At 47.2% G+C, this 20,462-nt stretch overlaps 2 protein-coding genes across 2 annotated transcripts in view; both read right to left on the bottom strand.

The window, feature by feature from the left end:
- PARS2 (prolyl-tRNA synthetase 2, mitochondrial) overlaps positions 1 to 85 on the bottom strand; it is a 2,669-nt gene extending 2,584 nt beyond the window's left edge. Inside the window, exon 1 of the mRNA XM_057366986.1 lies at positions 26 to 85. The gene's annotated coding sequence lies outside the window, so the exon portion shown is untranslated. The remainder of the gene's footprint in view (positions 1 to 25) is intronic.
- Positions 86 to 5,612: 5,527 nt separating this feature from the next.
- DHCR24 (24-dehydrocholesterol reductase) lies at positions 5,613 to 15,247 on the bottom strand. The gene is made up of 9 exons (XM_057366987.1): positions 14,949 to 15,247; positions 13,629 to 13,784; positions 13,081 to 13,186; positions 12,690 to 12,808; positions 12,337 to 12,600; positions 11,449 to 11,592; positions 10,317 to 10,514; positions 9,399 to 9,577; positions 5,613 to 7,821 (listed from the first exon to the last, which is right to left on the bottom strand). The coding sequence occupies exons 1-9, from the start codon at positions 15,177 to 15,179 to the stop codon at positions 7,668 to 7,670; spliced, it is 1,551 nt and encodes a 516-aa protein (XP_057222970.1). The 5' UTR covers positions 15,180 to 15,247; the 3' UTR covers positions 5,613 to 7,667.
- Positions 15,248 to 20,462: the final 5,215 nt, after the last annotated feature.

Here is a 20,462-nt window from a genome sequence, read left to right as displayed (position 1 = left end):
CACGCGCACGCTCGCGCGCACTTACACCCGCGGAGGCGCGCGCCCGGCCCCGCCGGCACGGCCAATGGGGAGCCCCTCCCTCCCTGTCACGTGGGCGGACACACGCGCCGTGGGCGGGGCGCGCTGCTCTCGATGGTTCCGCCGGGCGCGGCTGGCGCCCCCTGCCGGCCGGGCGGAGTGGCTGCAGCGGAGGGGCGGTTCGGTGTCACCGGGACAGGGACAGGGACCGGGACAGGGACACGGACAGGGACAGGGACAGGGACAGGGACAGGGACAGGGACACGGACACGGACACGGACACGGACACGGACAGGGAGCGGCGGCAGGGCTGACACAGGGCCGGCACCAGGATTAGGGCATCCCTTCCTAATTAACAAGGGCTTGGAAAACTGAGAATGTCCTGGTTTTTGGGAGGGACTGCTACTGTGGAATGTGCTGCCGTTCCACCCGCTCAGAGGGACAGTGCTGTTCTGCCATTGGAAGAATTGACCTTCATCGCCTCAAACAGCACCGTCACCAGCTCCATCYTGCCCCGCTGGGCATGGTTTTGGACAGCTGGGTCACCTCCAGGGTGTGGTTATGGCAGACAGCTCTCAGCTCCAGCTGCAGGCACTGACTGGGAATTCCTCATCTTTCTTAACCCTGCGTTGGCACTTCTGCCTTCAGCCTCATCTTCCCACAGCGGTGGCTGCAGCAGGCACCACAAGGTCTCAGTGCAGCCACACCACCCAGGTCAGTGACCTGCTCAGAGCACTCGATGGCAAATGTGTTCTGTTTGTCCCTGAGGAGCTGCAGTTTGGGAATGGCATCACCCAGGTCAAACTCCACGGCTTGGCCTGGGAGTTTCATCCCCCAGTTCTTGCAGCGTCCACCCTCCTGTGACAGTAAAAAACCATAAACAGAGAGAGGACAGAACAAAATGTGTCCTTGAAAGCAATGAGCCCATCTGCTTTCTCTTCCAGGCTCAGTCTTGGGCACAGCATGTCCCGAGTGTTCAGGGGCAGAACCACTTGGAGTGTGTCTGCAGCGGGGCTGAGAGATGAAAAGCCTTTTTCTTATCTCATTCCAGCTTTTTCCAGTCTGGTCTGGCAGACAGACATTGCCTGGCACCCAGTGACCACCTCCACACCACGATTTTCAGCCTCCTCCCTCAGCTCAGAGGGAGTTAAACATCTCTGAGAGCAGTTGAGACCATAGTAAATTACTCCCCTAGTCCAGAGATAAATAATACTGTTTAAATATAGGGAAGCAAGAATGAATCTTYATTTTGTTTAAAAACAGGATTTGAAGAAATCTTCACAATTCTTTATAATGGGAAATCCTCATGTGCTCTCCTGTTTACAGAGRGCTGGAAATGGGCAAAAGTGACAGATTAAAGTTATTTAGAAGCATTAAAGTCATTTAACAGCCGAGCAATTCTACCAGGTGACCCAACATCCTTTGTGCCTAGAGGGACCTGTGGGAATYCCTCGGCAGCTCAGGGCTAGAGYTGGGATCTGGCCCAGGTTTCCTGGTTGCCAGGTGGCAACTTCCCTCCCAGAGCAGCCTTGGCTGGTTTTTGTCAGGCAATCACTTCTCTCTGCGTGTTTGTCACCACAATYAGACAAGCACTGCAAATGCTGGTTGGGAGAGGCGCCGTGGCTGTCTCCAAGGGTGGAGGATCAGGATGTATCCCTGTGGGAAGGGAATTTGCTCACACCTTGGACACCCAGGTGCTGCTGTGTGCCCTGCAGCACCTCCAGAGAGCCACACTGCAAATCCCTTTGGCTCTCTCCTGCTTGCCCAGGAATTGTGAGATTTTCACGAGGCGATTCAGGGAGGGTTGTCTCCATTTCTATTGCTGGAGCCAGAGAAGTGAAACACATTTCCATCAGTGAGTTATTACCTGCTGTGCTGATCAAAGGGACAAAACCATCTTGGATTGATTCRCCAGGGCAGTGTTTTAACCAGGAGGGTTTGAGGCTACACAGGAGATGTGGTCTGAGGGGAAAGCTGATCCCTTATTAAATCAGCAGACAGGATTGAATGTGGGGCTCAGCTCAGGGGTTATGTGCCTGAAAGTCTGTCTGCGCTCCTTATTTTTTCCAGCTGTGCTGGGGGAGCCTAATAAAGGTACTGCTGTCCCTGCAGCCTTTCACCCAACTGCTCACCCGCTGCTTTGCTGCTGCTGATTTATGGCATGGGGGCCAAAMGTGTGGCCTGAGAGGGGTGTGCCCTGCACAGGGTGAGACTGAGGGGCTCAGCTCCYGTCTGGGGCCTCCTTCTTTGCCCTGAGGGATTTCCGGGAGGAAAAATGCTGAGGATGGGGAGAAGATAAATGAAAGACCAAACAGGCAATAGCAGCTGCCTTGAATCAGGCCCTGGCACAGCACCAAAGTAATCAAGGGGTCAGTGGGAGAGTAGCACAGTCCTGGATCCCCACTGGGGTGGTGGAAAATGGTTCTTCCCTTTCCAGCAGCATCCCCAGGTAGCACCAGTGAGGGCTGGGCAAGAGAAGCCAAGGCAGGTGAGCGGCCAACTCACTCAGTGGTCAAACATCTCTCCATCCTGCAGAGGATTTGGAGTTTGGGCTTGAGATTGGCACAGAGTGGTGGCACATCCCATTCGCCCTGGACACAGCTTGTAGGGCTGTGACCCCACAGTGCTGGCTCACTGATTTGATCCCCTCCATATTCCTGTAACTGCTGGACAATGTTTTTATGCCCAGAGGAGTAGTGGCTGCAGGTCCTGTCTTTGATTTCCCCCCTTGCTGGGGGATATAAAGTTACTGCACACCCCAAGGTGCAGGTGCTCCCTCCTGGGTAACCCTTCGGTGCTTTCAGACAGCTCCTTTGTTTTTTCCTGCTGTTTTCCAGCCCTGTCTGCACCGGGGAGGGGACATTCCCTGAGGAACTGGGATGCCGGGTGCCACAGTAATGGTTGCCATGGCAAGGGCTGCCACCCTTCCCGTGGTCCTTGGGGACCAGAGCTGTCAGTGTGGCTGCAGGCAGTCCTGGGGACACGACAGCCAGATGATGTGTGGGGAGAGCTGGACTTGCTGATGTATCTCTTCTCATCTCCTGGATTGTTTGTGCTGGGTGGGAAGCAGCTTCTTGCACAGGGACTTTTTGTCCATGAAGATCCAGGACACCCAGCTCAAGCTGGGAGCACCCTGGGGTGGAAGCATGGGATGTGGGTGCTGAGCACCCACCTTGGAGCACACACTGTCCGCAGGCAGGAGCTCAGCAGTGACCACATTACCTCTGCCTGCATCCTCAGGCCTTTGCCCTTTTCAAGGGATGCTTGGACAAACTTTCCCATTAGTTTTGCTCTGTTTCACCTGCAAGCAAGCAAATGCACTTCATGGATGAGGGCAGCTGGGTTTGAGTCCTYCTAGGTGCCAGGAGCTCCTTGTATCCTGAAAAAAGTCAGTCTGCTGCTTAAAAGGCAGTTTTTCCTCTAGCAGCATCAGCAGCACAGTGCAGGTAGGAGCCTTTCCCTTAGTACCCATTCCTGGAGCTGTATTCATCTTGGCAGGTTCCCCACGGAGAACCAGAACAAAGCCTAAAGGGCTCAAAGCAGGCAGGGAAAGCTTTAGTCTGAAATAGTCCACCTTGCTAGGGATGAACAGCAGGAATCCACATGGCTTCTCTCCTTTATCCAGMTGAGTGAGGACAGGCAGCTTGAAAGAGGTCAAGACATCTTCGTAATTGGTGGGGAACTTTCAGATTACCCTTGAGCAGGGAGGTTGTGACACGGCTGCCCTTCCCTGCAGCTGGCAGTAGGTGCCTGGTGAGTGTTCTCAAGCCTGCAGAGATAATCGRCTCTTTATGGCCTGCTGTGGCCAGAACTGCTCCTGGAGGAGAATGGCTGGACTCTCAGTGGTTGCTGTGTCCTCTCCTTGTCCCCTGCAGTGTGGGCTCCCTTTGGCTGACATGTATCACTGAGGTGAGCAGCTCTGGTGCTGGCACAATCAGCCTGGTGTAGGGGTGCTTCCCAAATTGGGGGAAGCTCAGGAGGAGCCAGGAACTGCCAGGAGCCTGCAATTCACCCGACAGTGGCTGATGGGACCTGGGCAGGCCCAGAGCAAAGGACAAGAGAAACTGCTGGAATAGCACCACACCTTCTCTGGGAGACAGAGCTGACAGGAAGCACAACAGAGAGGATTCTGTCCTCTCTCTGCCGGGCTGAACATGGTGACTAAAACGAGGGGGGCAATGACACTGCAATTGAGCACTAATTAACTATTTTCAACTTGGACTTTACAGAAGTTACACACTCAGAAGAGGATGTCAGAATCCTGCTCGTCCTCCCAGGGAAGGTGTGGTGGCACACACAGCTCACTCAGGGTTGAACACRTCCTTTCAAACACTGCTACGATTTACAGGAGTTGTACATTCCTGTAATGGGTGGTGTTAGCACACCTGAGTAGTCCCAGGTCCACCACTACAACTCCATAGAGAACTGGGTYTGAAAAAGTGCTACAATAGAAAAGCACAGCAGGGAATGAAAACCTCGAGGCAATGGAGAAAGTGAGATGAGTATAAATGTCAGCAGCAACAAAGGCTGGCCATAAAAATGTACTGGGAGCATGCTGGTTCTCCTTGAGTTAAGTTTTATCAGGTCTTTTACAAGTGTTTAGACAGGAATAATTAAATCTAGGTGTAATTACATGTTAGCTGTGGCTGATTAAGTATGCTAATTAATCTGCAGTTATCATTTGTTGGGGGGATATAATGGAACACAGGTAAAACTGCAGCAATTTAAGGAAATCCTGACTATTGTTCCAAAGGAGGAGGTCTCTGAAGGGAAATGCCTGAGCAGTGATGTGGGTGAGGGAGGGTTCAGAAATGCTGATAGGGCAACRAAGGAAGGTTGTAAAATGCGGCCTAAACCAAGGCCAGCACAAGATRTGATGAAAGCAATGCAGGGCTTTGGCATCTGAACTGCAGCTTCAGCAGGGCTGAGGCACTTGGCAGTCTGGTTTACAGGGAGAGCCTGGGAACTTCTCCCTGGGAAAAGAGCATTGGGAGGTGTAGCAGCTGTGATCAGGGGAGAGGTAGGAATACCTCAACTGAGCCTAGAGAGCTGCCACAGAGGCATTTATCAAGGAGACATTAGTGGGTGTGAAACTCCTCAGGCTGAAGAGTGCASTAAGTCTACACTCTCACTTTTGGCTGCTCATTCAAGGCAGGGATTAGATTTATTAGCATGAAATGAGAAGAATGAAGTAACTACTCATGTCGAAGGGTAGCATCGAAATCCCAAATGGGGGTTTGTCCTCCTTGGACAAAATGTCTCAGGGAAAGAATGAGGTGGGGGGTGTGTAAAAAATTAGGATAATTGGCATCATGAGACTGTGTGGAGCTAGTGGGGTATAACTGATGGGTTAAAGGCTCAGCTGTGAGGTATTTTTTATTGCAGGTGTGTCTTGGGGCAAAGATAAGTGAAGGYTCACAGACTTCAAAGACATTCCTACAAACACCACCTCCCACCATCTCCCTCACAATGCCTTGGGTCTCTTACCCAGACTTTTCTCAGTAATCGCTGGCCATGTGGAAYGACACAAGAAGCACGAGAGAAATGATAAACAGCTGTTGAAAAGCAAATAATCACTCATGAGAAGACACCCATTGGAACAGTACGCCGGCCAGAGCTTTATTTTCAACAGCCCGTACAACCAAAAGTCAAGAGCAACAGCAATTATGTGTGTGCATGTGTGTGACTGATACAGTGCAGTACCCAATCACGGCATAGAGAGTTTGCCAATAAATTAAGGAGTGAAAAAAACAAACACAGTGCATACCTAAAGATCATCAGTACATAAGTGAAACACAGCCTAAGTAGAAGTATTTGCATATCCTCTAGCTGTTTGAACAYTGCCCTTTCAAAGCTAACCAAACCATTCTTGCTCTGTGCAGACTATCATACAAGCACTGGGCTAAATCATAGCTTCACCCCAGGGACAACTCCCTCGTAGGGGCAGGAAGGCRGGTCACACCCTGAGAATCAACACTTGCCTTCCTGTGTACCCCTGGTGCAGCCAGGAGGCATGGCAGACACTCCTGGATCACTGACACAGCTCCAGGGCTTGGGCAGCACTGAGGACACTCTGTACTGGCTGTGTCTCCCCGTGGAACGCTGCCCCTGCGCAGGATTTGAGGGGGTACCTTGCACACTGTGTGCATCACTGAGTTACAGCCCAAGCTTATTCCTGCTACTGCTTTATCATTGGTTTCATCTGGACCTTAAACATCCATCTATCAATAAATAAAATCATTGGTTTAGCAAGCATAATAAAATTACACCTCCCACTGGTAACTGTTTGAGAAGTTCTCATGTTACCCCCTACACAAGCCTCAAGAAAATTACTTTCTTTACCCTCAAGCTCAGTAAGGTTTCAAGTAACAATTTTCAGTACTGCTTGGACAAGACACAGGCTAGGTTTGAAACCCTGATTCTGGCTACAGGGTCGAAACATTTCCACACTTCTACACTCAACTGTATCAAGTCCGTGACTGTGCCATTTTCACCTGCGAGCAGCAGAAGAGGGAACTAACAGTACTTGCTGTTATTTCCTCTCCAGGTGACTGAAACAGTCCTTTTACAAAGCCTATCAACCTAAACCAGCTAAAATGAAAAGCAAAAATGTCACTCGAGTCAGAACCAACGCCTGTGTGTATCAGGATTTTCATCAGGAGTTCTTATCCAMAGCCACTTGCTCTAACAAACCTCGTACAAACGCAGCTTTGACTTCCTTCTCCTACTGGCCAGGACAGAACAGTCTCAGACAAGCCATATCTTCCTCCAACTGAGTACTTATAAGGCACTAAAATTAAGCCACAACMAAAAAMCCCMAAAAAACACAAACCCAAAAGAAACSCAAATAAACTGACCCACAAGGAAATTAAAATTTGGCTATATGAAATAGCAGCAATTCTTTTTCAGTGGTCTACAAAGCCAGAACATTGATACTTTGGGGCAAAAAACCAATGCACTGTTGGCCAACTACAAAATACCTAAAAACCTACATCCATTCACACTTCATAATCAAAATCAGTACAAATCTGATAGGCACAAGTAAAAAGCATCTTCTTCACACCTCAATGCTCAGTTTTCCAACAGAAGCCACGGCTGGGGAGCTCAGCTGCCATGCAGGACAACACGAGCAGCACAGCACCACCACCACACAGCCACAGGATGATGGAAATGTGGATGAGCCACTGCAGAGCTGCTCTAYGGGATACTGACTGGAGGCAAATGTTTTTAACAACATGATTAATTGGACAATGTGTTCAGCTTTGGCACCTATTTCTGAGCCCTCCCTCCCRTTTTCAAAAGTCATGTTAAATATAGCTATGGTACACAGCTGCTGTAACTCCAGTGTCTTCATCCATTCCCATTATTTTTCTTCTGCTTGGAAATAGGTGAATTCACCTATGTCACTACATTAGATACAAAGGCTAGCACTTCAGATTTCTTAAAAACAATCACTCTGAGTTTGGAAAACTGGTTTTAAAACATACGAAAAATACTAAACATAAACGTGTAAAGCAGGAATTCATACTTTGAAACATCAACAAGAATAAGCTTATTTGGAGAGCAATAAAGCTTTTTTTTTAAAGGATATACTGACTAGCTATAGGTAAACTCCTCTTTCCCTGATTGCTTGGTGAGCTGAGYCAGGCTCAGTGCCTTGCAGCTTTGCAGATTTTGTCATACACTTCTGGAAAGGCATCCTTGCAATTCATCTGCTCCCTCAGCTTGTGGTACAACGAGCCATCAAACATATCCCAGAACTCCTCACGGGTCATGTAACAATCTGCATACAGCATCTGGAAACTGGAGAGAAGGGAAAAAGAAGAGACAAAATTTCAATATTAATGGAGCCACAAGATTTGATATAGAATATTTAAAAAAATCAGTGCAAGCTATGAATAGCAAATATTTAGCAAAACAAAACCATCAACATGCTTTTTRAAAACAAGCAGATACAATTGCTCACATGGATTATGCTGGGACACTCAGAAAATTATGTTTTGTGGATTTAGTATTTTTTTTTTTGCATGTTTTCTTAGGATCTTAGGAGGTACAATCACAGAATCTCATAGTTGCCTGCATTACAAAATCTATTCAAGACAGATATAACAATACATCCTTTGACTTTTTAATTTCTTTGGACATTGAGAATAGAACCAGGAAGGCAACACACCACCAAATGAGACCAGGCCAAGAAGCTAAATTCGTAGTGTAAACAAAGCATGGTGAAACAAAGGTCCATTTACAAATTAAATCCTTCTTTAGCTGTGGACTCTTCCTCACTTCCATAGTGTGCTCTCCAAACTGCTGCTACTCTCAGAGTACAGCAGCAAAACACAACSTAACATAAAAGCTCTATTGTTTTGTGTGATTACGAAACTGGAAGATTAAGCATTTATCCATTGTTCATTTCCCAGTGACAGGTAGAAAACAAACCAAACATTGTCAGGTCAAAGCTTTAAATGAAAAGCTTAATTTCAAGTTAATGAAAAAAAAGCTTAAAATTAACTTTGGGCTGCTTTGTTCTCTGGCAAATCACTTCTYGCAGCTCAAAGTCATTTGCAGTCCCCAAATCATCTCAAAGCAGCCTCGCCATTATGGCTMAGCCACATGGGACATGATCACTGTTAGACTGAGAAGTAGGTCAAAATAGAAATGGGGATAAATTATACTGATGGTGTAAAAATACCGTGTAGTGCTTTTTGTTCCTGAGAAACCAGCCTGTGGCTGCTTCTCCACTGACACTACTCCAGCAAATTAGGCTGGCTCGAGTCCGTGACAGATGGTGGGCACATGCCTCACGCCCACTGTGGTCCTGTGTAATAAGAACCCAGGCAGGGAAAAGGAAGCTCTGGAACACAAGTTTTGAGGGAGGAAAGAATGCCCCCAGCACAAAGGACTGACTGCAGGGACAGCCAAGGCTGGCCCCCTGGGCAAGGACGTCCTGGTGCAAGGACAGGGCAGAGCTGCCGTGTGATGATGCAAGGACWGCAGGGAGAACAGTCCCAAGGGCAGGCAGGGACGCCGTCCAAACTTTTGGGATTCCTGAATGATGGATTCCAAGGATGTATTTCGTAACAGTAGCGTCCCAGAGCAGCCTGGAGCTAAAAGGTGACCTGAAGTCACCTAGCACCCAACTACATTGCAACAACTTCAGCTGGCATGTCCTTTTGTTTGGGTGGTTTTGCAATCAAGTAATAAAGTTAAATAATATTTAAAATTCACCAAAATTAGACATTTAAATAAATTTTCAATTATTGTGGTTGTTAAATTATTGCAATATTTAAAATAAAACTTCTGTGGGATTAAATAACTATAATTAAACCATATGGGTGTAAATTATATGACATTATCACTATTCTGAGGAGTGGGATCCTTACCCGTGCACACTTCTTACAAACTTTTCCATTTGCCTCATTGAAGCCCTGGCTTCAAATTGTTTCCTTTTGGGCTCTCCATAAGCTCCTATATCCACATAGAGTTCAGCTTCATTTCCTTTGGGATGGACCATACCAGGATTGTTGGGCAAGATGAAAGGACATAACCAAAGAGGGTACACCTGCAGGGGCAGGAAAACACTTTATCACTTTTTTTTTTAAACACAATAATCCTTTAATAAATTTGACAAAATGAAGAGTTAAAAGAACTTGTTCTCAATCTAGGACAGAATCCCTTCCTTTCAGCTCTTCCTTCCCAGGTGTCCGGGTCTTGTTCTTAGCTAGACTTTCTAATGATAATAAAACAAATAGATTGAGAATGTCCTCCTAGGCTTTGTATCTTCTCAAATATTTGAAATTTAAAGGAAAAAAAACCCCAAAACAAAACCACTCCTGATCCCAAAGCAACTACTGAATAAACTCAATGAATTCGGAGCAAAAAAAGCAGGAAGAGTTTTCTTTTCCAGGTCCAAATTTCCATTCCAAAATTGAAATTCTACACTAACTAAAATAAATTCACAATTAAAAGCAAGAAAGGGAAATGGATCTCCACAACTGGTGTTTAGTGAGACTACCAGTCATTTTAGGTAAAGATCAGTTCAAGTTTTACTAAGTGATAAAATCTTTTGGAAGTGTTGTCTTCTACCTAAGTTTAAATCTTTTATTTAATTCTTCTCTTTTTCAGAACGCTATGTTCATTTCAGCTGCAACCTTGCATCATGGTCTCACAAAGCACAGCACTCCCCAGGACACAATAATGACCCTTTACACAAGCAGAGTATTGTGTTTTAAGATCAACAGTCACAGTTCTTATCACAAACAATGCAAGATTTGCTGTGTTCTAAAACGATGTGTTCTTACATTAAGGTCAACGTGGAAGGTCTGGATAGATTTTTCAAGGCTCTTCATTGGCACCAACATGTCCTGCACAACGTGGTGTTGCTCGTACAGCTTTCGAATGGCTTCTCCTTGGGTGAGTTTTAACAGAGAGATTTTTGGGGGAACCATCCAGCCAAACAGGTAACGGAACACAGGGTTATTGCCAAAAGGAATGATATCCTTCAAAGAGGAAAGAGAAAGAGTTAGACTGAAGAATGTGTAAGTAGACCAAAAGAACACTTCAGAATCCTCAGAACAATATTAAGCCAGATTTTCAATGAATTTAATTGCTGATACTTTTGCTGAAGTACCAAAATACAAATATGAGGAAATTAGAGGGGCCTGGGCTGAACTTGGCTCCAGAGCCCTGCCCCAAGCCTCCTCTGGTTACCACTGATTTTCAGTTGTATGAATCACAACATACCCAACCCCAAATAATTTCAGATAATRAAGTTCAGAGAGCAACAGACTATTATTTTGCAACAACCCAGGGAGGAATGCACAAGAAGCCAATTTACAGAACTCTTGCAAGAGTAACTACTTACAAGGTAAGTTCTCAAAAGCATTTTAAAGCTGTAAAATTTTAATTATTTCCCACACAGCCAACTCCTGTTTAACTTCTGCAGGAGCTGAAAGGATCTGGTATCTCACTCCAGAGATTCAAAATGTAGCAACAGGAATATTTCAGAATGTTAAGCACACATCMCAATAAACACATTTATGAAATTCCAAGTAATGACCTGACTATGTAATTAYTTTAGGCAGGGCAGTATTTCAGCTGGAATTTCAGACGCATGCTTTTTTCCACCATCTGAACTTGAAAATTGCTCAGTAGGTACAAAAATTTAATGCTGAAAGATATGCTTAAGTTCTTAATTCAGAAAAGCACTAAACCAAAAATTAGAAGTTTCTGATACAACACCTCATATATGAAGAAGTGTCTTTGGATTTTGTACCCAAACACAGGACTTGTAAATTTGCCATAAACTTTGCTGTTTTTTTCTGCCATGAAAGACAGAAGTTGCTGCTGGGGAAGAACATACATTGTACCTATACTTGGAAAAGGGCAGAATATCTTCCTGCAGATATATTTGAATTTTGKAACTGGTCTTACTTGGAGCTCCCAGAAGATACTGCGAGTATGTCTGTGGTAATATTGTCTGGAAGGAATGTATTCTATTCCAGTCTTGTCAGCTTTCAAATACTTCTCCACATGTTTAAAGAACCATGGCTTGTAGTAGTTGCCAATTCTGTTTATCTACAAGAAAACACAAATTCATTAAATAACACTTACACCTTGGTAGACAAAAGAGTATTCCAAACTCCCAAATTCCCTTTCTGTGAGGAATCTGTGTTATACTGTCACAAGACATTTACGCAGCCTTCACTCCTCCACCTGCAAGACTCCTTCTTACCTTCCTTGCCATTAAGGTTTTATTTAAGTAAGACWTGCTATGGCTTGCCACTGACAAACTATTTAAGAGCCCATGAATGTGACTGTACCGGATTCTTAAAATGCCAATCTCTAAACCCACCATTAATCCAAAATACTACATGGCAGAAAGAAACCTGCAGGTGAAGAGTTGCGTGAACTCTTAGCATGACCGTCCTTGGTATGTTTTTATTAACACCAACAGAGTTAAAAGCTTGCTGGGAGGAGAGTTACTCCAAATAACTGCAATTCAACGCAACATTGTTCAGTGTATGAGAAAAAATCCTTCTTTTCCTCCTCAGGTACTGCAGTGAAGAGGCTGTAGACTGAATTATTTGCTAGAACAATGAAATCAGTGGGTCATTTATCATTAATTAAAGAGATTTAGAGAACAGACTGTCATAGTAGCAAACGGCTGTAATTTAAAGCATCCTGATGGACACATCTAACTTTTAATCCTGTTTTAAGATACTATTCCAGTTTTATAATGGTTTTATACTGGCATCTAGTACAGCTACAGTTAGACTCCGGGAGCATTTTTTTCTTTGTGAATAACTTCCCTTTAGTTACCTTGCTTTGCTCAGGTTCATCGGTCAAGACTCCTGTCATGATGACTGCTTCATCCAAAGAATACAGAAGTCCTTCCACAAAATTATTCTCCTTTTTCTTAGACTCTTCAGTGAACTTCTCACAAATCTTCTGCAGTCCTCTMACTGGCTCGTAATGTATTTTGACGTATTTCTTGGCAGGAATCATTTTTATTTCTGCTGCAACCAGGAAACCCAGAGTACCACAAGACCAAGGCACTGCATAAAATAGGTCTGAGTTTTCAGTCTGCAAAAAGTATGTCATACTAAATCATATATCCAACTGGTAATAGTCAATGACATTGTAAATGATAGCAAAGTAACATTTTGTCTTACTGGTGAACATCTCACAAGGCTTCCATCAGCAAGAACAAGTTCATAGGCCACACAGATGTGCTGAAAAAGTCCATAGATATGGGATGAAGACTCAATGCCAGTTCCCATGATCAGGCCACCTTATCAAGAGAGCACACAACAAATCAAATGAAACACACTCCAAAATGTGGGCGATTTATGAGAGCAAGCCCCCATTTTTTAAGCTCTGGGCATGACTTTTAAGACTATTAAAAAAAAAGAAAGTGCTTATAACCTATAAATACCTCAAACAACATAAGGTTCAACAGAGTATTTCTAGAACCTTTAAAATAATGCAATGTTTTACTGCATAAAAACCCTAATGGAAGTGYAGCAAAACCAGTGAGTCTCCTGTCATCACAATGACCCTTACCTACTGTGAGATCATCAAGCTCTGGTACCACAGGAATAGTCCAGCCCATGGGATTCAGGTGTCCAGTCAGCTGGCCCATGGTCACCAAAGGTTCCACACGAACAACCTAAAAAGCCAAAAAAAACCCAAAAAAACCAACCACCCCATTTCTCAACAAAYATAAATTAAGAGTTCAGCATTAATGATGACAAAATATGGCTAACCGGATACAGTCCCATCTGTTATCAGAACTCAGAGATTCACTTTCCTAAGAGCGCTACTAAAAATAGTGGGAACTGTTTAGTGATTCCTCCTCTGCCTCAACATCTTGTTGCTCAGTGCCCAAACCCATAAATCAATCTGGTCTTTTAGACTTCAGCACATAAAAGCCAAGCAGTTCCATATGCTGGGTTTTTCAGACAGAATGATYCAAGCATTGTAAAACCAGAAATTTGATGGGTATGCTACAAAATTTTACTCTTGATGGAATCTAATCTCTTCAGCTCCAAATGTTGCAAAGAAAGCTCTAAAAACCATTATCATGAATGCTTTGTGATGGAATTTGTTACCTGTCTTTCACTGTCCACCTCCAGGACATCCATTAAGTTGATCATGATGTTCTTATGGATCTTCTTGTACTTGCCAACCCGWAGTGACACAGTCAGCCAGCCAGGCCGGCCCGTGCACATGTATCTCTTGCTGCCTTCCTCCTTCCATTCCCGGACCTGCAAGAGCCAACAAATGTCAGAGCAGGGATGCTTTGGAAGTCTCTCTGCAGACCTCTGAACTTCTAAATACAGTACCACCACAGTGGTTTAGTTATGTAGAGGAACCGTTTCTAATATTCTGTAGCTTTGGGGTTTTCTTTTGGGGAGGAATTCAGAAAGCTATCAAGACTCTAACAGAGAGTTAAAAAAACCCACAGTGGAAAACTTCCGCTAAGGAAATTGTTATCACTGTTATAATCTTAGTTCTACTCCAAAACACACAAAAAGTGGCCTGAGCTTGAAAACGAATGGGCAAAGACAGAAAGCCTGGTCTAGTGGAAGCAACCTGATCTAGAGGAACATGTCCCTGTCCATAGTGGGGTGGGGTTGGAATGAGATGACTTTTAAGGCCCCTTCCAACCCAAAATCTTCTAAGGTTCTGTGAAAAGTTGAGAAGGAAAAAGTGTAAGCCATACATATGAGCCATGAATTCTGCAAAGCCATAGTGGTTAACATCTGGAAAATGAACAATGGTAGCATTTTCTTCAAAGCTGAGTTGCTACAACAGCTGGTAAAACCCCCCCAGTCAACAACCCCAAACCCTCAGAGAATAACGCCATTCACATTAATATCCATCTGTGAGGAATGTGAGAGACAAGGAAGCAAACAGAAGCAGACGTGACAGAATTACCACAGATACCAGAGAGCACAGAAACATTACAGAYATCTGCATTTCTGGGTAGAGGAAAAGTTTAATCTCCCCATGAACCATCCCCTGGAACTGGCAGTGCCGAGCAGCAGGATGTGAGTGGTATCAAAACACGTTTCTATGCCTGCCGTTCAGATTGACATTTCCATGTTGAACACACGTGTGTTCCTGAGCCTGGTGCGTGTCCACCACGGTTCACAGAACATCCCTGAGGATACCGCAGTGCCAGCAGCCGCAGRGAGGGAGTTCCAGAGGAGTTTCAGCGGGACAAGAGCCGTACAGGGGGCTGAAAGCCCCGCTGGCGTGTATTTCTTTGCTTTTTCCCGCTCCGTTTGGATCTTGCCCCGGGTGCGGAATGGCCGGGAGGTGGGGAGGAAGGGGGTGGCGGGATGACAGGGCACGGGACAGGGACACTCTCTCCCCTCATAAAGCAGTGGTACCGCCGGGAATCCCGGGGTCCGGTCAAGCCTCACCTGTGCTTGGATATGCCGGACACGCTGGGCGTGCTGCCGCGGGGCGCTGTGGAGGCGCCAGACGGCCCATGCGCGCAGCTGGTAGTAGATGTCGAAGAGGATGGAGAGCGGCAGGAGGAAGAGGCAGACGAAGACCCAGCGGTGGTGCACCAGCACGGCTTCCAGCCCGCGGTGCCGCACCCACAGCAGCAGCAGCAGCAGCCCCGCGCCCACCGACCACAGCGCTGACATGGCGCCCGCCGTCCGCCCGCGCTCCCTCACGGCCGCGGGGACCCCTCCATGCCGCGCCCGCCGCTCGCGCGCTCGCCGCCCGGGCCACGCCCCTCCGCCCCCATTGGCCGAGGCGTGAGGCGAGGGGAGGTGAGCGACCAATCGAGGAGCTCCGCGGAGATCGGACCAGGCGCTGAGGGCGCTGATTGGCTGCGCGCGGCCGGCCCCGCGCTCCCCTCATCGCCCCGGCCGCCGGGCCCCCCCCGAGCGGGGGAGTCACCGCCTGGGGAGCGGGAGGGAACCGGGACAGAACCGGGACAGACCCGGGACAGAGCCCCGTCAGGGGTGGAATGGGCACCGGGAGGGAACCGGGACAGAACCGGGACAGAGCAGGGACAGACCCCAGGGCAGGGCTGGGAATGGGCACCGGGACAGAACAGGGGCAGAACCGGGACAGAGCCCCGGGCAGGGCTGGAATGGGTATCGGGAGGGAACCGGGACAGAGCCCCGTCAGGGCTGGGAATGGGGACCGGGACAGAGCCCTGGGCAGGGCTGGGAATGGGAACCGGGACAGGGTCAGACCCCCGGGCAGGGCTGGAAATAGGGACCGGGCAGGATCATACCCCGGGAAGGCTGAGGACTGGGCCTGAGGCAGGGGTGGAGCACGATACTGGTCACGGAACATAGGTTGAGGCAGAGCGGATCCCCCATTCAGGGCAGGGGACAGGCCCTTGGAGGTGCTGTGGTGACCAGTGTCCTTTGGGCAAGCGGCTCACCCTGGTCCCTTTAGGTTGGGGTCTGGAGCAAAACAGCTCTGCATCCCTCACTTGTGCATTCCTCTCATGTTCCGAGTACTAGAGAACCCAGCAATCCTGGTGTCTCCCATCCCATAAAGTCTAAAGTGCCATGCGGTTCTTGTCTAGAATAAAGAAGGGGTCACCTCTCTCCAAAACATGGCTTGTGCTCTAAAACCCTGGCAGAAAATTCCTGTCCAGGATGGAAGCACAGAAAATAAATAAAGTCTGTGAGAAAGATGAGACTTTTTTGAAGTTAAAATCCCCCAAGGGGTGTGGTGCTTGAGAGGACAGCCCCAGGGARTCCTGGCACAGCCAGACTTTGTCACAGCACCCCTGGGTTCAGAGACGAACATGGAATCAGGGTGTTTCACGAGGACTCTGCCATGGTGATGTAACACACGTGTCAGGKGGTGCCTCTTCCTCTTTGGCAGCAGGAGAAATGCTCGCCTTGGCCTTTGGATGATAAATAGCTGGGAGATGGTTGGGAACTCCACACTGGGAGGGATCAAGGTTCAGAGCACAGCTGTGGCAGGCCAGCCACACCTTGTAGACTTCTTCAGACAGCTTTGCTTTGAGCCCCACTTCGTGATTTCATGGACTCACACAATGGTTTGGGTTGGAAGTACCTTAAATATGACTGAATTCCCACCCTTCTGCCATGGTAGAGCTACCTTCCATTAGAACAGGTTGCTCGGATCTGCATCCAACTTGGCCTGGAACAATTCCAGGGATGGAAGTTTTGGCACACTGCTTTTATGGGTTTTGTCCCACGCTTTTACTGAAAGACCAGTTTGGAACTTCACAGCCCTCATATTTGGAAATGATCTCCTGATTTCCAGACTTAATTTATTTACAGCCAAACTGTATTTGTTGCACTTGTGCCTAGACTGATCACTAGCTTTTCTTCCATCTGAGCTGATTAATGGTTTCTGGTTTTATTTATCAGTTCATCTGCTGACTGAAATTATTCATGCAAAAGAAGGTTCCCATGCCCAAAGAGAGGCTATTTTAACCYCTCTGAAGTACCTAAATAATTATTCCTGATCTGAATGTGATCAAGCACTGGGCTTATTGAATAACAGCATCATTTATTCATAAGGGGATATTTATGCCTTCAGTATAAATACTGTTTTGAAACTGTTTTTATGGAGAACCATTAGAAGCGCTCACAGTGTTTTTCATGCTTTGCTCTTGTTTTTGTAACGCCCTAGGCAACAAGAAGGGGGTAGGTGAGCTCAAAGAGTGTGATGTAAAAATGCTTTAAAGCAGAGGAGTGAAACACCATTCACATGGTGGTCAAATTGTTCATGTACCTACTGATGCCAAGCACAGAGAACACAGGAATGAGCAGGGGATGAGGGAAGGGAAGATAGATGTTAGAAATGCTGTTGGTTTTCAATTCTAGTTATTTGAGCAAAACATCATCCARCAATCTAGGTAGGCTTAGGAAAACATCATCTACAAATCTGGTTGGAAGAGCTAAGGTTCCCTTGGTATCTTGGTGAGATTCAAATCCCTGGTTTCTTCAATTAAATTAYCATTTTAAGTGTGTTTAAGCTGTTAGTGCTTCTTAAAAAAGCAGTCCTTTTCCCTTCCTCTCCTCCCTCCCTYCCTCTCCTGCCATCCCATCCGCCCACTCGTGCTGTTCTGGGCATGCTGTGCAGTACAAGTGCTTCTGCTGTCACTCAGTTAAACAGGTTGGAGAACTGATCTGACTGAAGAATTAAACATTTTTTTAAAATCAGGTTTTTTTTTTTTTTTTTCTGCCTGGATCAGCTCCCCGGTGGAGTTCACCCCACTCACGCTTGTGCTGGGAGCAGAGCAGGGATCTGCCACTGACTGTGCTGGAGCTGCCCATCCTCTTGGGGAAAGCTCATCCCATATGGCCCTGCCAGCCCCACACAGAGCTCTGTTCCTTACCCAGCAGGGCTTGGTGGCAACCACGCAAAGGCTTTTGGGCAAAAGATGCAGCTGCTTGTCCAAGGAGACAGGGAAAAGGGCTGCAAAGTCATAGAATTATAGAATTGTTTAGATTGGAAAACCCTCTGARATCAAGTCCAACTGTTCTTCCAGCACTACCAAGGCCATCGCCCCTGCAGCTCCCTCAGTCTCAGGCCTTTGCTCCAGACCTTTTCCCAGCTCTGTTGCCCTTCTCTGAATTATCTTTCTTGTCTTGAGGGGCTTAGAAATGGCCACAGGATTTGGGATGTGGCTCCATCAGCACGGAGCACAAGGGGATAATCACTGCYCTGATCCTGCTGGCCACAATACATGATCATAACATACAGAGTGTTTGAGCTGCGCACAAAAGTAGGCTGAGGACTTCTGTCTCTGTAAGAAAAATATCAAGAGGCCTTCAGTGCACCAAAGGAAGGCATTGAAAAAGCATTAAAAAGCCCTTTTTTCCCCACAAGCTCTCATAGACCTGGTACTGACTGCCACAGAGCTGCTGCTGAGCAGTACCAGGATAGTGAAAGGACAGGCATTCAATAGGAATAGTTATGAAAACCAATAAAGAATTTTGGTAAGACCATAAGCCTGCTTAAACCCAGGGGTGAGGAGTYACCTGTCTTCGGTTTTCCTGCATGCTGGATTGGTGCAAAGCTGGTGCTGCTTGAAACGGGAGCGTTTCTGAGGGCTGGAGGGAGGTGGTGCTCAAACTGCTTGTGAGAAGCTCCCTCTGCTGAAAAATCCAAAGCATGGTCAGTCACCCTGAAGGAAARCCTGTAGGGGAACACGGGCTGGGGCAGGGCTCCCTCTGTTCACCTGATGTTGCTCAACTGCCCAAATTCCAGGTGGGCCTTTTTGAAAGGTATTTATTAATGGGATATCTATTGCCTGGGACCTGTCTCTCAGGTTTCACAAATGTTTCGTGTGAGGGCGTAGAGTTGTGTGCAGTTGAGGAGGAGGGCAGAGGGTTTGGTACAGAGCTGCAGCTGAGCTGGAGTGGCCCTTGGGAAATCGGTCAAAAACGGAAAACGGATTTTTAGTTACTTTAGAAACTTCCTGATAGCTCTCAGGTAAAGAGAAACACCACCTGAAAGGCTTAGGCAAAGTCAGATTAGTGGGGCTGTTTTAGGTGTAGGTGGACCTAATGTGGAAGGACTTGTTTAACGCCTGTGATGGGGAAAACTCTCCATGCAGATCAGTCCACCCTGACCAGCACAGAGTCCTCGGGGTGACTTTGCTCTGTTTTCCTTGCTTTCCCTTGTCCTCATAGGGCTGCAGCCACCCTGTTCACACTGGGAAAGGCTTCACCAAGAGAACGAGTAACTGGTGCTGCAGGAACCGAGGACACCAGGGCTGTATCTTGTGTGTTCTGACACCAATTGCATCATGTGGCCCTGGTGAGGAGCTATTGTAGGTTCTGGTGGGACCCATCAGCAGCTTGGGAGGAAGCAGATGCAGGGTGTGGAGTGAAATGGGGAATACTGATGGTGGCAGAGTGTGTCCCATCCTTCARTGGCTGTCTCTGCAGCAGGAGGCAAGGTCAGCTGCTGGTCAGCACGTTCACAGAGCCGCCGATGAAAGCCCCGGTGCTGTGGAACGTACGAGAGCTTTCGTGTGTTCTCTGTGATGTGTGTTAAATCCAGCTTTACAACTGCCTCTGAAAGGATACCCTGTCTGGGATTTGTGAAAAGAATCACTTGTCAAAACAGAGAGCCAGACTGGGAAAGGAATTCAGCCCTCCCTTCATTGTCACCGGGGTCAGTGTCCTCTGTGGCAGAAATGAAATGGCTGTGGCACGGCAGTGGGTGTGGAGAGCTGGTTAATGAAGAACTTGGGGTTTCTGCACTCTGAGGGAGGCCATACCCCTCTGGGTGAGCTGTGGGGGACGGTGGGCTTGTGACAGCCATCATTTGGCTYCCCAGCCCTGGGAGTGAGGAGGGGAARCAGGTGAAGGAGCAGTGGTGCTCCCCTGTCTCCTTTCATCAGTGAGATCCTGGGGACACCGACTGTGCTGGGCATCAAAAACGAGCTGCAGTGACTGAAAGGCARTAAATGGGTTATTTCAGACTCATGATATAATGCACACATGGCTTCTGGGATGCTCAGGGTGAGCTTTGTCATGCAGAGAGTTGTGAACCACAGCTGGTGGGATCAACTGCAGGGATCTCCCATCCCTCCCAACCTTCTCGCTTGGAGTGCCAAATGCTGTGGGAACGTGCAGGAAGCATTCAGGGCTAWTGTGGTGGTGAAGGCTTGCCAATGTCACCAGAGGAAAACACTGCAAGTTGTTTTTCTCCTCAGGCCAAATTTTTCTCCTGTTTTCAACTCCCAGCAAATCTGCCTGTGTGTTTAACCTCCCAGTACCAGATGTATTTGGAGGCACTTTCCCCCCAAATAAAGCTAAGGCTTGCWCTGCCTTGCCTGTGGCCACTGAATCTGTCTGGTGCTGTCACTCTGTCACCTGTCTGCTTTCATTAATTTCAATGCCTTAAAAATTTAATGGGTCCACTCCCAGATGATGTAAACTCATAAAACTCCAGGCCATGCTCCAAAAACA

This window comes from Malurus melanocephalus, unplaced genomic scaffold (genome assembly GCF_030028575.1).
Source record: "Malurus melanocephalus ecotype Western Australia unplaced genomic scaffold, MMel_1.1 scaffold_74, whole genome shotgun sequence".
Classification (NCBI taxonomy): Eukaryota; Metazoa; Chordata; class Aves; order Passeriformes; family Maluridae; genus Malurus; species Malurus melanocephalus.
Note: the sequence above shows the minus strand (reverse complement) of the source record. Positions and strands in the feature narration are given on the sequence as shown.